Source organism: Manis pentadactyla, chromosome 6 (assembly GCF_030020395.1).
Source record: "Manis pentadactyla isolate mManPen7 chromosome 6, mManPen7.hap1, whole genome shotgun sequence".
Lineage (NCBI taxonomy): Eukaryota > Metazoa > Chordata > Mammalia > Pholidota > Manidae > Manis > Manis pentadactyla.
In genome coordinates this window covers 143,570,906-143,585,109 of record NC_080024.1, presented here as the reverse complement: position 1 = coordinate 143,585,109, position 14,204 = coordinate 143,570,906, and the positions used below count along the sequence as shown (strand labels likewise).

The following is a 14,204-nucleotide window of genomic DNA, read 5'->3' as shown; positions in this document are numbered from 1 at the left end:
AAAAATAGAAGAGGAAGGAATACTCCCAAACTCATTCTATGGAGCCAACATCACCCTAATACCAAACCAGGCAAAGACCCCACCAAAAAAGAAAATTACAGACCAATATCCCTGATGAATGTAGATGCAAAAATACTCAATAAAATATTAGCAAACTGAATTCAAAAATATATCAAAAGGATCATACACCATGACCAAGTGGGATTCATCCCAGGGATGCAAGGATGGTACAACATTCGAAAATCCAAAACCACATGATCATCTCCATAGATGCTGAAAAAGCATTTGACAAAATTCAACATCCATTCATGATAAAAACTCTCAGCAAAATGGGAATAGAGGGCAAGTACCTCAACATAATAAAGGCCATATATGATTAAACCCACAGCCAACATTATATTGAACAGCGAGAAGCTGAAAGCATTTCCTCTGAGATTGGGAACAAGACAGGGATGCCCACTCTCCCCACTGTTATTTAACATAGTACTGGAGGTCCTAGCCATGGCAATCAGACAAAACAAAGAAATACAAGGAATCCAGATTGGTAAAGAAGTTAAACTGTCACTATTTGCAGATGACATGATATTGTACATAAAAAACCCTAAAGACTCCACTCCAAAACTACTAGAACTGATATCGGAATACAGCAAAGTTTCAGGATACAAAATTAACACACAGAAATCTGTGGCTTTCCTATACACTAACAATGAACCAATAGAAAGAGAAATCAGGAAAACAATTCCATTCACAATTGCATCAAAAAGAATAAAATACCTAGGAGTAAACCTAACCAAAGAAGTGAAAGACCTATTCCCTGAAAACTACAAGACACTCTTAAGAGAAATTAAAGAGGACACTAACAAATGGAAACTCATCCCATGCTCTTGTCTAGGAAGAATTAATATAGTCAAAATGGCCATCCTGCCCAAAGCAATATACAGATTTGATACAATCCCTATTAAATTACCAGCAACATTCTTCAACAAACTGGAACAAATAGTTCAAAAATTCATATGGAAACACCAAAGACCCCGAATAGCCAAAGCAATCCCGAGAAGGAAGAATAAAGTAGGGGGATCTCACTCCCCAACTTCAAGCTCTACTACAAAGCCACAGTAATCAAGACAATTTGGTACTGGCACAAGAACAGAGCCAGTACTGGTTTTTTTTTTTCACGCGGGAAGTCACTTTATTAGGAAGCAGACACAGGGTACATCGTGGACATGTACAGATTAGAGACTCCACACATTAACCCAAGCATATATGGTCAATTAATATTCAATAAAGGAGCCATGGACATACAATGGGGAAATGACAGTCTCTTCAACAGATGGTGCTGGCAAAACTGAACGATTGTCTAACCCCATACACAAAAGTAAATTCAAAATGGATCAAAGACCTGAATGTAAGTCATGAAACTATAAAACTCTTAGAAAAAAACATAGGCAAAAATCTCTTGGACATAAACATTAGCGACTTCTTCATGAACATATCTCCCCGGGGAAGGAAAACAAAAGCAAAAATGAACAAGTGGAACTATATCAAGCTGAAAAGCTTCTGTACAGCAAAGGACACCATCAATAGAACAAAAAGGTACCCTACAGCATGGGAGAATATATTTGTAAATGACAGATCCAATAAAGGCTTGACATCCAAAATATATAAAAAGCTCATGCACCTCAACAAACAAAAGGCAAATAATCCGATTAAAAAATGGGCAGAGGAACTGAACAGACAGTTCACCAAAAAAGAAATTCAAATGGCCAACAAACACATGAAAAGATGCTTCACATCACTCGTTATCAGAGAAATGCTTCACCTCACACCGGTAAGGATGGCTACCATCCAAAAGACAAACAACAACAAATGCTGGCAAGGTTGTGGAGAAAGGGGAACCCTCCTACACTGCTGGTGGGAATGTAAGTTAGTTCAACCATTGTGGAAAGCAGTATGGAGGTTCCTCAAAATGCTCAAAATAGACTTACCATTTGACCCAGAAATTACACTTCTTGGAATTTACCCTAAGAATGCAGCACTCCAGTTTGAAAAAGACAGATGCACCCCTATGTTTATCGCAGCACTATTTACAATAGCCAAGAAATGGAAGCAACCTAAGTGTCCATCAGTAGATGAATGGATAAAGAAGATGTGGTACATATACACAATGGAATATTATTCAGCCATAAGAAGAAAACAAATCCTACCATTTGCAACAACATGGATGGAGCTAGAGGGTATTATGCTCAGTGAAATAAGCCAAGCGGAGAAGGACAAATACCAAATGATTTCACTCATCTGTGGAGTATAAGAACAAAGGAAAAACTGAAAGAACAAAACAGCAGCAGAATCACAGAACCCAAGAAGGGACTAACAGTTACCAAAGGGAAAGAGACTGGGGAGAATGGGAGGGTAGGGAGGGATAAGGGCAGGGAAGAAGAAAGGGGGTATTACGATTAACATGTGTAATGTAGGGGGTGGGGGAAGGGGAGGGCTGTGCAACACAGAGAAGACAAGTAGTGATTCTACAACATTTTGCTATGCTGATGGACAGGGACTGTAATGGGGTTTGTGGGGGGGGACTTGGTGTAGGGGAGAGCCTAGTAAACATAATATTCTTCATGTAATTGTAGATTAATGATAGCAAAAAAAAGGGGGGGGATTACTCCCTGATAGGATAAAATTAAATGCAAATCAATGATTAATGCATGCTTTACATATCCTTAATCTTGATATTTTAAAGGGTGTAGGATGATCAGCTATGGAAGTACATTTTTCTGATAATATTTCTTTCTCTTAAAAAAAAAAAAGCAGTTCCTGTGTGGTGGTCTCCAATAGGTTCTTCACAATGGTATAAAGGTCATATCAAAGTGTGGGCAAAGGGTTTGTTTGTGTTTATACAGAGGATCAAAGCCTAACTTGGCTACCCAGAAAACGAATTAAGATACGATATGAAGAAGAACTTCCAACATCAACATCCTCTGGAAGAGTCATTCCAGAAGATGATCATCAAAAAACTTCAACAAAGATCCTGGCGCTGTTGCAGTTGTAGCTGCATTCATCCCACCGGTTCCTGGACTTGCCATTGGAATGAAGAAGGAGATATCTAAGCTGGCCTGTGCATACAGTAAAACAACAAATTTGACTGGATCTATATTGTCGGAACTGAACCAAGAATTAGGAGAAGTGCAAGTTGCAGCGTTCCAAAATCGTGCTACTATTGACTATCTACTGTTAAAAGAACATATGGGATGTGAACAGTTCCCAGGAATGTGTCATTTTAATTTGTCTGATTTTTCTCAAACTATTCAAATTCAGTTAGACAATATCCATTATATCACTGATAAGTTTCCACAAATGCCTAGGTTACCTAACTGGTTTTCTTGGTTTCACTGGATATGGCTGGTAATTGTAGGTCTGTTTTTGTTATGTAGCTGTATTCCTATTCTGTTCACGTGTGTATGCAATTTAATTAATAGTTTGTTAAAACCTATACATGCTTATGTTACTCTACAAGAAGATATGTCAAAGAAATAATCAATCTTCCCATGTTTTCTTCCGTCTGCTACTTCTATAGCTTTTCTTCTTCCTTCCTAACTACAACCCTTTAGTAGAATTCGTGCCTCATATCGAAAATTACCAAGTATCATAATTCTTCCAAGTAGTAAAGATACCTCAAGACAAATGCTGGGCATAGAAGCCACAGGGCATAAATCTGCAAAGAAGTAAAAAGCTAACCTTTTCAAACAGTATTGCTTCTCTCTCACTTACCAACTTCACATTTCCCTGTATGGCCCCGGAAGATGACTGGTTAGCCAGAGACGGGTAAGATTCCTCAAGGGAGGAACAACCTAAGACAGGCACAGTCACAGGGGGCCATCAGGTGAGAAATTGGGGATCAACAGAGGTGAGGCTTAGGACCTCACCCCCCCTGTTCTGAGAGAAATCTTCTGCATACGTGGATGTTTTGTTGCCCTTGTCTAGCTTGGATTAATACTTAGTCTATAGGCACACACCTGATCATCTACATTTGCCCTCTTACAGCACTAAATTATGTTTTCTACCTTTATCTTGCATCTACCTACCACTTCAGCATTTTATTTTAAAAAATAATAATAATAAGGGAGAAATGTGGTATTCACATATAAATCAAGTATAAAAATCAAACGAATAATCATATCTGACTTGATTGTTTATAGTTCATGATGCGTGATCAAAACCGAAAGTTTCTGTGATGACTGCCCTTGTACTGTTCACCATGTAAGAACTTACTCACTATGTAAGAACTTGTTCACCGTGTAAGAACTTGTTCATTATGCTTCAGAAGATTGGAGACTGTTGAGAATTAGGCTTGGGGTTGATTAATGATTGTGCATTGACTCCCCTATACAGAATTTTATCGTCGTTAACAACCATTTGATCAATACATATGAGAGATGCCCTCTCAAAAAAAAAAAAGTACCTCAGATGAGAGCCTCCCTCTCCGCCTCCTCTGCTAACTCCTGCATCAAGACCTCTGCCTCCTCCCCCGTGGGGCCTCCACACCAGCCTCCTGCCGGGTCTGTAGGTCTCTGGTCTCATTCTTGCCACATACAGTCCCCAGGCAATATGCAGGCAATCTTTTAAAATCACAAGTGAGATTAAGTGACATGACGTTGGATTACAGTCCAAGTTCTTCCCCAAGGCCCAGCAGCCCCGCACAACCCGGCTGCTACCTTCCTCACGTCCTCACTTCCGTCTCTCCCAGCTTGATCCGTGACCCCCACCTTCCTGGCCTTCCTATTGTTCTTCCCACCAAGTTCATTCCAGTCCTGAGACCTCTGTCTTAGCGTCCCCTCTGCTTGGAATGTTTTTGCACCCCCAATTTGCAGATGCACCCCTACTCCAGTTCCCTCTGTTCCCTGCTTTATTTTTATTCACTGTATTTATCTGCACCTCAGATTATAAGTGTACTTACTTAATATGGCTCTGGATTCATTCCTGTGGCTGCCGTAACAAAGTATGCAGACATGGTGGCTTAAACATAAAACAATTACTCTGTCACCTTTATGAAGACCAGAGGTCCAAAACCAGCATCCCTGCTGTTGGCAGGGTCACATTTCATCTGGGGGCTCTAGGGCAGCACCCATTCCTTGTCTTTCCCAGTTTCTGGTAGCTTCCAGCATTCCTCAGGGGGTGGCCACACCACTCCAATCAACACCAGCATTTTAAATCTCTCTCTGGCCACCACCCGCACCCTTTTTTTTTTGCCAGGCCAGAGGCTTTTATTTAGAAATAAAGTGAGAAGAAAGAGCCCCTGGCTCACACCAGGAGGGGACAAGAGAGCCCCCTCTCTGGCCCCCTTTTTATTTATTTATTTTTTTATTTTTTTATTGAAGGGTAGTTGACAACAGTATTACATTACATTAGTTTCAGGTGTACAACACAGTGATTCAACATTTATATACATGATAATTCTAGGTACCAGCTATCACCATACCAAGTTGTTACAATATTTTGACTATATTCCTTATGCTATACATTACATCCCGGTTACTTATTTTACAATTGGAAGTCTGTTTATATATATATATATATATATATATATATATATATATATATATATATATATATATATATATATATATATATATATTTTGTGAAGGCATCTCTCATATTTATTGATCAAATAGTTGTTAACAACAATAAATTTCTGTATAGGGGGGGTCAATACTCAATGCACAATCATTGATCCACCCCAAGCCTAATTTTCATCAGTCTCCAATCTTCTGATGCATAACGAACAAATTCTTACATGGAGTACAAACTCTTACATAGTGAATAAGTTCTTACATGGTGAACAGTGCAAGGGCAGTCATCACAGAAGCTTTCGGTTTTGTTCATGCATTATGAACTATAAACAGTCAGTTCAAATATGAATATTCATTTGATTTTTAAACTTGATTTATATGTGGATACCACATTTCTCTATTATTATTATTATTTTTAATAAAATGCTGAAGTGGTAGGTAGATACGAGATAAAGGTAGAAAACAGAGTTTAGTGTTGTAAGAGAGCAAATGTAGATGATCAGGTGTGTGCCTGTAGACTATGTGTTAATCCGAGCTAGACGAGGGCAATAAACATCCATGTATGCAGAAGATTTCTCTCAGAACAGGGGGGGTGAGGTTCTAAGCCTCACCTCTGCTGCTCCCCATTTTCTCACCAGATGGCCCCCTGCGACTGTGCCTGTCTTAGGTTGTTCCTCCCTTGAGGAATCTTACCCGCCTCTGGCTAACCAGTCATCTTCCGGGACTGGCCCCCTTTTATAAGGATACCATGGTTGCCTTTAAGGCCCACCTAGATAATCCAAGATAATCTCTCCATTTCAAGATCTGCAAGGTCCCAGGGGTTAGGACCTTACATCTTTGGGGACAATTATACAGCCTACTAGATTTTCCTGGTGTCCCCACTTCCCTTACCCCACTGTAATCTCCTCAAAGAGAGGAATTTTGTCTTTTCTTCTGCTATATCCCCAGCAGCTACAATAGTGCTTGCATTCAATAAATATTGTATATAATTGGGTGAATAAACAGAGAGTGACTCATAAACAAAAAATGCATTTGCACTCCCACACAAATGCCAAAATGGTAAGAAGAACCAAGATATTATTGTGGAGTAAATGAAACAGCTGTAGGAAATTTTGGCTTTATAAATTATGTGCTAAAACACAAACTTTTGATTCTAGGTTTACATGTGTTTGTGCTTAGGTAAAGTTAGAATCAAAATAGTTTAAGCCAATACTAAGGACCCAAAAGAACTCTTATTCATTAGAACGGGTCCATATGTTATCAAAGTTTGAGGACCATGTTGCAGGAGATGATGACAAGGGACCTACAGGGGACAGGAGTCACATGGTCAGAAGATAATTCTGGCAACTGAACAGAATCCGACTGAACTGAACACGAGCAGCCCAGGCTGCACTGGCTTGACTGAGAGATGGAAAGCGTTTCAGCCATCGAGATCCTTCCTCCTCCTCCCGAGAGTCTCAATTACACACTTCTGCCCCAAATGTCCTCTCATAGATATGCTTTTCTAAAGGTCATCAGGTGGACATATGCTTTCTATAAATGCAATCTGTAACATCCATTTCTAACCCATAACCTCCTCTGTCCACCTACTAACCCATCTTGATATCTTAAAATGGGGTTGGGGTTGCATACCTAGAGCATCAGTCGCACCTGTAATTGTGACTGGCTGACGGCAGCACAGGTGTGGAAGATAAATCACTGAAGAATGAACCAAAGGGGGTGTTTGCCACCTGGATTCACAGAAATGTCATCTACTCTCAGGCCAGCGACTACCAGTGCAGGCTATCTGCTGTGTCGACAATAACACAGATTTGGTCTATCTTCTAAGTCACCCGAAGCCACTCCTCTAAGTACAACACACAGTAGCCAGTGATTCTTGAGCCAGCAGGACTGCCCCCTTAGCCAGGAATACTGTGGCGTCTGCCGCCACACCCTGGGAGGCCTGTGCCAGGCCAGGGGGAGTGGTCGTTTGTATTCTCAGGCTTTGGCAACAGCTCAGGGTCCTTGTTCACCAGGTCTGAGCCATGTTAGGGGGTGGAGAGGCTGCACATTTTTCTTCTATATACTGCATTTGTACATAAACCCGTGTAAAAATCTAAAGCAGAATATGAGGAGGGGAGGGGTTGTTTTCTTCAAGGATATAGACAAATGGATGCTTCCGAGTCACTATCAGTCATTCATCAACCACTCCACTAAATAAAAGCCCTTCTGTGCACACGGTTTTTGTGCATACTGTGTTTTAAAGAGACATAGTGTGAACCCATGAGCAATGCCCCGTGCTGCATATATGTCCTTCCTGACCGGCAGACACGACCCAGCCCACCAGGCGCGCTGTGTATGCCAGAGCGACCACGGAGAACAGGGTCGGCAGGGAGTCGGTCCACCCCAGCACAGCCTGTCCCCGTGGGAAAGGAAAGGCACGGTCACAGCCCATTTGGGCCATTGTGTGTTCACCTCCTTTACACTAACACGGGTTTTTTGTTATTACCATCACTTTGGGTGTCAGTGTGTAAACTTCAATCAGTGCCAAATTTGGCTACCATAGGAGGTTTAGATAAGTGGTTATGAGGGTTTAGGGTTGGGGGGTTGGGGAGAGGGGGTGTGTGGCCATGAGGAGGTAGCCCAGGGAGATCTGTGTGGTGACAGGGGAGTTCCATGCCTTGATTGTGGTGCTGGTTACACAAATCTACACACGTGATAGAATTGCACGAAACAATTTACACACAAAAGTGAGCACACATGAAACTGGTGGGTCTAAGGTCTATGGACTGTGCCAGTGTCAGCGGCTTGGTGGTAATAATGTACCATAGTTAGGTGACACGTTACCAGCAAAGAAACCTGGGTCAGAGTTGAAAGAAAAAGAGAGGACAAAGCTCTCATCCACTCCTAACTTCTCATTCTGTTCCCTAACCAAATAAAGCTCCCTGACTGGTTCTGCCCCAAAATAATGAGAGGCCCCCCAGCACACAACCTATACTGGGGCTGCACACTAGTCCCTGGAGGCATAACATGACAGAAGGAATGGGAGAATGGAGACATTTCCCGCTCAAAGAATAGCCCATGAGTTAAATTCCATTACTGGGCTCAGCTCAAGGTCTTAGATCTTCTGTTGCCTGCATCACCTTACTTGAACTTTTAGACCCAGGCCTTCCGAGGATCCCTCTTGCTTCTCTGTTCCAGTTCTCAAGCTGCTGTGATGACATCTGCATTAAACTGGACTAGCATCTTAGCAGCCTGCATCTTGGGTCTAAAGAGATGCTCTCCCCTCCTTGGGTCTCAGATTCTGGCTATCGGGAAGAAAGGTAGTTCCTTAGAGGCTGTCCGTGAGCCCCCTCTTAGGCTAGGATGCCCTTCCGCCATCACTCATAACGCACACCGCCTTATCTCATGCTAGCACATGCCATATGCCCCGGCTGCCTCCAGCTTGGACTCTGTGTACTTAGCTTTGGCTGCTAAAGGTTTGCCTTTGATCTACTCATTCCTTCTACACTGTTTCTCCAGCTCATTGTTTCTAACTGTGCTCTAGCTCCATGCTCCCTGGTCCTGTCCTGGCCCTTGGAGTAGTTCCCAAATGCTCCCGTCTTCACCTTTGCTCATGCCCACTTTCTCCTTGGGCACCAGGAACCTAGACTACACTGAAGTACTTCTTTAATGGCACTCTGTTGTAATCTGCAACTGCGTGGGGGCATTTTCAGGGGAATATCATGACTTCAATCTACAGGAAAAACAGCCCCTGTATATCCATTCCTTCCAGTTAAGCCTTATCTCCTGTTGCTGCCATCAGCAACACAAGATTTTCCAAGGACCAGGGCCTCTTCTCTGTTAACATCCAAGTGAGATACCCACAAGACCTAGGCAAACGAAGGTAGGGCTTAGCAGAAGGGACTGGGGCCTGGCATTGTACCCTAATGGTGCAAGGGAATCCCTGCTCTTTCCTCCATTAAGAAGCAAATTCGTCTTCATTCCCTTATTTATTGATGACTTCAGTGATTTAAGAACCAGGTGCTGTGGATTCAGAGGTGAGCAAGCCACGTGCTGCCCTCAAGGTCTTGTAGGTCAGTGGAAGCATATGGAAAGGTTTTTGTGAATCAAGGACAAGGACAGGTAGTGTTTTAGAAAGCCCCAAGGGAGGATTTGAGATCAACAAGACCAGAGGCAAGATAATTAGTAAAAAGTCCAGGCAAGAGATGAGAAGGGCGTCAGCAAGGTCAGTTGGAGAGGCTAAGAGAGGAATAGCAGGAGAAATCTGCAGGGCTTGGTGGCTGACCAGATGGGGCGGAGGGGTCAACGGCCAGAGGCGTCCAGGATGAACCCAGGTTTCCAGCTTGAGTAATGAAGTTGAATGGTGAACTAGAATGATACCTGGTTTCTTAAAAGATCCAGGGAAGAAAAAAAAAAAAGTTCCAGGGAAGGAATTCTACCTGGAAGCAAAATCATAGCTTCTGTCCTTACACTTCGTTTTCTATTCCCACGGAACCATCAACTGTGACCAGAAATCCTGTCTATAGAAACCAAGATGCTTGTGCTATTAAAAATCCAATCCACATAGCTATGCCCTTCCAGAAGAGGGCCTTGCAATCTCACTGGGTGTGTTTTCCAGAGAATAAGAAGATAAGGTCCCTCTTATTCTCTAGCACCAAGAGGCATTGCTATGATACCCCAGCCCAATAAAGTCTGACCCCTGCCTGTGGCTTGGAAGAGCCTGACCCAATGGGCCACTCCCAGCCCTTACAGCGAGGTACGGGGAAAGCTTACCTTGGTCTTGAGAATGTTTGCCTGGTGGTCTGGGTGCACGAAAATGCTCAGAATGAGGCCCTCAAGGAATGGCCTGAATCAGCAGTAGGGCTTAGCATTATACTCTGAGAAATATAACCTAGACGCATTTTCACTAAAAGCACAAGATCATAAGGCAGAATGTTATGTTTATTCTGTACATGGAAAAGGGAATCCCTCAGATGTCTACCGGGGCAATCAGCAAACCCAAAGGAAAATTTGGGGTACATTTGTTCATTTCCTCAGTATGATCCACAAACAGCATGATCCTGCATTAGGCCACAGCTGGCTTGCTAAAATGCCAAAGTTCCTTGGGCCCCTTCACCCTTCGACCCCAAGGAAACATAATGACTGCAATTTCACCTTAAATAATTGTTTCTGGTGGCTGGTGCAATGGAATAGCTCTAAAAATATTCTCAGAGTGTAGCTCTTAGAAAATTCAGTTGCGTGGGTCAAATGCCCAGAGATTCCATTCAATTGGTCTGAGACAGTGCTTGCTGGAAGCATCTGCGGGATTTAAAATCTTTTGTGCATGTAGATCTGAGAACCACTGGGCTAGATGGGAGTGAGTCTCCCCCTGGCTTACCTGGTCATGCCCTCACGGCCGATAACAGGACCAGAAGGGCATGATGCTTCCTGGTCAAAAGACTGGGTGTAGTCATTCATTTGTTCATTTATTGCTTCTATTCACCAATACATATTGAGCACTTAGGTGCCAGGCACAGTTCTGGACTACTTGACATCAGGTGGTCCATGAAGGCTGCTCTGAGAATGTGATGTTTGCACAAACACCTGTAGGAAGTGAAGGAGCAGCCCTGCTAAGGACCAGATTCTAAAGGAAAAGCATTCTAATAATGTGCGGGAATAGCAAGTGCAAAGGCCCTGAGGAGAGAGTATGAGGGGGTGTTGAGGTGGTGGGGCCAGTGTGGCTGGTCCAGAGTCAGCAAGCAGGGGATTGACAGATGAGGTCTGACAGATACTCTATCTCCAGAGCAATGGATGGCCATTGGAAGAATTTGAGCAGCTGACCTACCGGATCTAATTTCATTTGTATCACTCTGGCTGCTGCACTGAGAATAGGTTAGCAGGAAATCACACCAGTTTTTCCAAGCAGCAGTTTGCCACTGGAAAAGAAACACAATACAGCCACGTGGGGGCACTCCTTTCCTCTGAGAAGCACTTCAATAGGCAACAGTGAATTCCTGTGCACTCAGAGAAGACCCCCAGCGCAAATTAAAAGCCCCAGAAGTTTGGAAAATGCAGTCAACTTTCCCATCCAGGCCAAACATTTCCCACCCAGTTTTTCCACGAACTGAAGCACACAGTACAAATAGCCTGGCAGTCATTCAACCCCTCTCCCTGGGAGGTCCTGGCCATTCTAGGGGGCAGGCAGGGGACAGAGCAGGGCAGGCTGGCGACCGTGGTTACCTTGCATCTGATGGAGCTGCAACTGGAAGGTTATGAGCCAGAGTGAGCAGGGTATTGGCAGAGTAATAAGCCAAGAACAGCACGGAGCCGAGGAAGGCAGGGATGCGTTTACTTCTGCAAAGAGAGGATATTGACAGGAGCTCTCTTCAGTTTCCTTCAGCTCAAAATCTGTGGCCACAAGACTTGAAACCTTGGCGACTGGAGGCATTTCCTGCTAGGTCCTTCTTTGAGAGAGGCTAGTGGTGTGGCGGCTGTGGCAGAGTGGGGGGAGATCTGGGCCTGGCAGAGGACCTGAGTTAGCCTTTAGACTTGCCCCTTTACAAGCTGTGTGGTCCTGTGCAGATCACAATCAGACCGTGCTTGGGAATGTCCCTTGCCACACGTGAAGCACTATGCAGATATAAGTGGTGATTAATTTAGGAGAGAAATGATCATGAGGCACAGGTGGGATACAGCGGAGGGGATAGCAAAAGAGGAGGGATCCTCCCCATCCAGATGCAGAGCCTGAGACATATATTCAGGTGCAGGTAGTTCATGCGGGGGTAGGAATGAGGGATGGGGTGTGGGACAGAGAAGCAGGGAAAGTCAATATAAGGATGCACTATCAAGGTGACCAATGCTCAAGTCTTCCAGAATGTTCTATGGAACCTTGTGAAATGCAACTGAAAACTGTCCTGGGGGATGAAAAGGAGAAGCATTTTCCTACCATCTTCTATCCACTGTGGGTCAAGGGTGGACCCACAAAAATGAATTCCTCCACATTTTCAGATCATGCATGTGTAAAGCTAAGAGGGCTCCTGAAGGGGTTCCAGCTGTAATATGCAGCAGGTTCTGGGTCCGGAAAGGAGATTTAGGAACACAGGCTCAGAGCGAGGCACTGCCCAGTTGTACCTACCCAGAACTGGGAGCGTTGGTTGGGACCAAGACGATCTGCAGAGGTATAGTGGAAATGTCAAACATGGGTGCAGGACCGTAGGGCCCAACCCTCCCTGGGAGATGCCTTTGGCGATCCCATTCGACTGCTTGAAGTTTCCATGGTTCTTCATGAGGAAGGAATGGGATACCATTCCCTTATCACCACAGTGCTGCAGGGAGCCAGGGATTTTCATTTAGAGTGCCAACTCCAGTTTAGTGCTAATGCTTGGAAGGCAAGAGGAGTCTTCGTGATTGATTAGTAATGTCTGCCGTAAGTGGCGGGTGGGGAGGTATGGTGACAATGCTGCCTATTTACGGGGCCTTTTGCCAGGTTCTCTAGCTCTGTCTCCCTTGAATCACTGGCGTGCTTAACAAGTGCGTTCTCTGAAAGGAAAAAGTCCTACTCCTTATACCTCTCTCCATTTAGAAGCTAATGCAATCGCACAGTTACAAGCTTGTTTCAGCTGAGATTGAAATTCACCTTCCACGACAGCTTCTGGGGAAGATGCTGATGCTGGGGCCAGGGCTTCCCAGTCACAAGGACACTCGAGTGGGCTCCCACCAGGCCAGCCTGGGGAGGTACTAAGAACTCATTGTCCTGTGTGGGTGGTAAACCATCCAGTCAGGCCATCCAATAAAAAAACCCACATCCACCCAAAGAAATATTTGTTCAACTCCCTGATGGAACAGAGCCCGGTCCACAGCACCTCCTCTCAGGGGTCAGCCAAGCCTCCGCGAGCTAACTGCCACTACAGTGAAACTAGCAAGCCTCCCGCTACAGACGGGGCTGGGCTGGAAGGGGTCCCCCACATTCTAGCCCCCAGTGCCTCAGAATGTGAGTCTATCCAGAGACAGCGTCTTTAAAGATATCATTAACGTAAGAAGAGGTGACGGGGATGGGCCCTAATCCAGTATGACCAGTGTTCTTGTTAGAAGAGACTGGGACACAGACACCCACAGAGAAAACACCAGGAAAAGGCACAGGGAGAAGACAGCATCTGAAGCCCAGGAGAGGCCTCAGAGAGCCAGGCCTACCAGCTCCTCGGTCTCAGGCGTCCGCCTCTGGAACCACGAGGAAGGACGTGTTTGCTGTTTGGGCCGCTCGGTCTGCGGCACCCCGTCAGGGCAGCCTGTGCAAACCAATGCACGGAGGCACCAGAACGCACAGGCGGGACAGGAGCGGCACCCCCCGCCTTCTCTCCTGTTCGTCCTTTGTCCCCCCCGAGCCCCTGAGCTCTAATCAGGACCTCTGGCCACGGCACAAACGGCCTGGCGCTAAGGTGCTCCCACGGCCAACTCCAGTTAACAGTTGTATGTTCTGGCTCTTTGAGGGTGCTGCTCCCAGGACAAGGGGATTGGGAAAAGCTCTGAGCTTCAAGCATGGACCAGCATACCCGCACCCTCATCCCATGCTCTCAAGAGTGTTGGTCCCTCAGAAAGGCCCATCTGGGGGCCATAGGCCCAAAGAAGGAAGGAATAGCAGATTCTCCCTCTGGTCTGAAAAGACCCTGGGCTGCCCCA

The 14,204-nt window shown here is 44.8% G+C and overlaps 1 protein-coding gene across 1 annotated transcript in view; it reads right to left on the bottom strand.

The window, feature by feature from the left end:
• Positions 1 to 7,640: 7,640 nt before the first annotated feature.
• Positions 7,641 to 14,204, bottom strand: part of LOC118907809 (O-acyltransferase like protein-like) — a gene marked incomplete at its 5' end in the record, with an annotated part of 43,393 nt that continues 36,829 nt past the window's right edge. Inside the window, 6 exon segments of the mRNA XM_057504342.1 lie at positions 7,641 to 7,966; positions 10,321 to 10,455; positions 11,769 to 11,882; positions 12,664 to 12,839; positions 13,719 to 13,813; positions 14,078 to 14,129. Of these exon segments, the coding sequence (XP_057360325.1) occupies positions 7,807 to 7,966; positions 10,321 to 10,455; positions 11,769 to 11,882; positions 12,664 to 12,839; positions 13,719 to 13,813; positions 14,078 to 14,129 (732 nt within the window).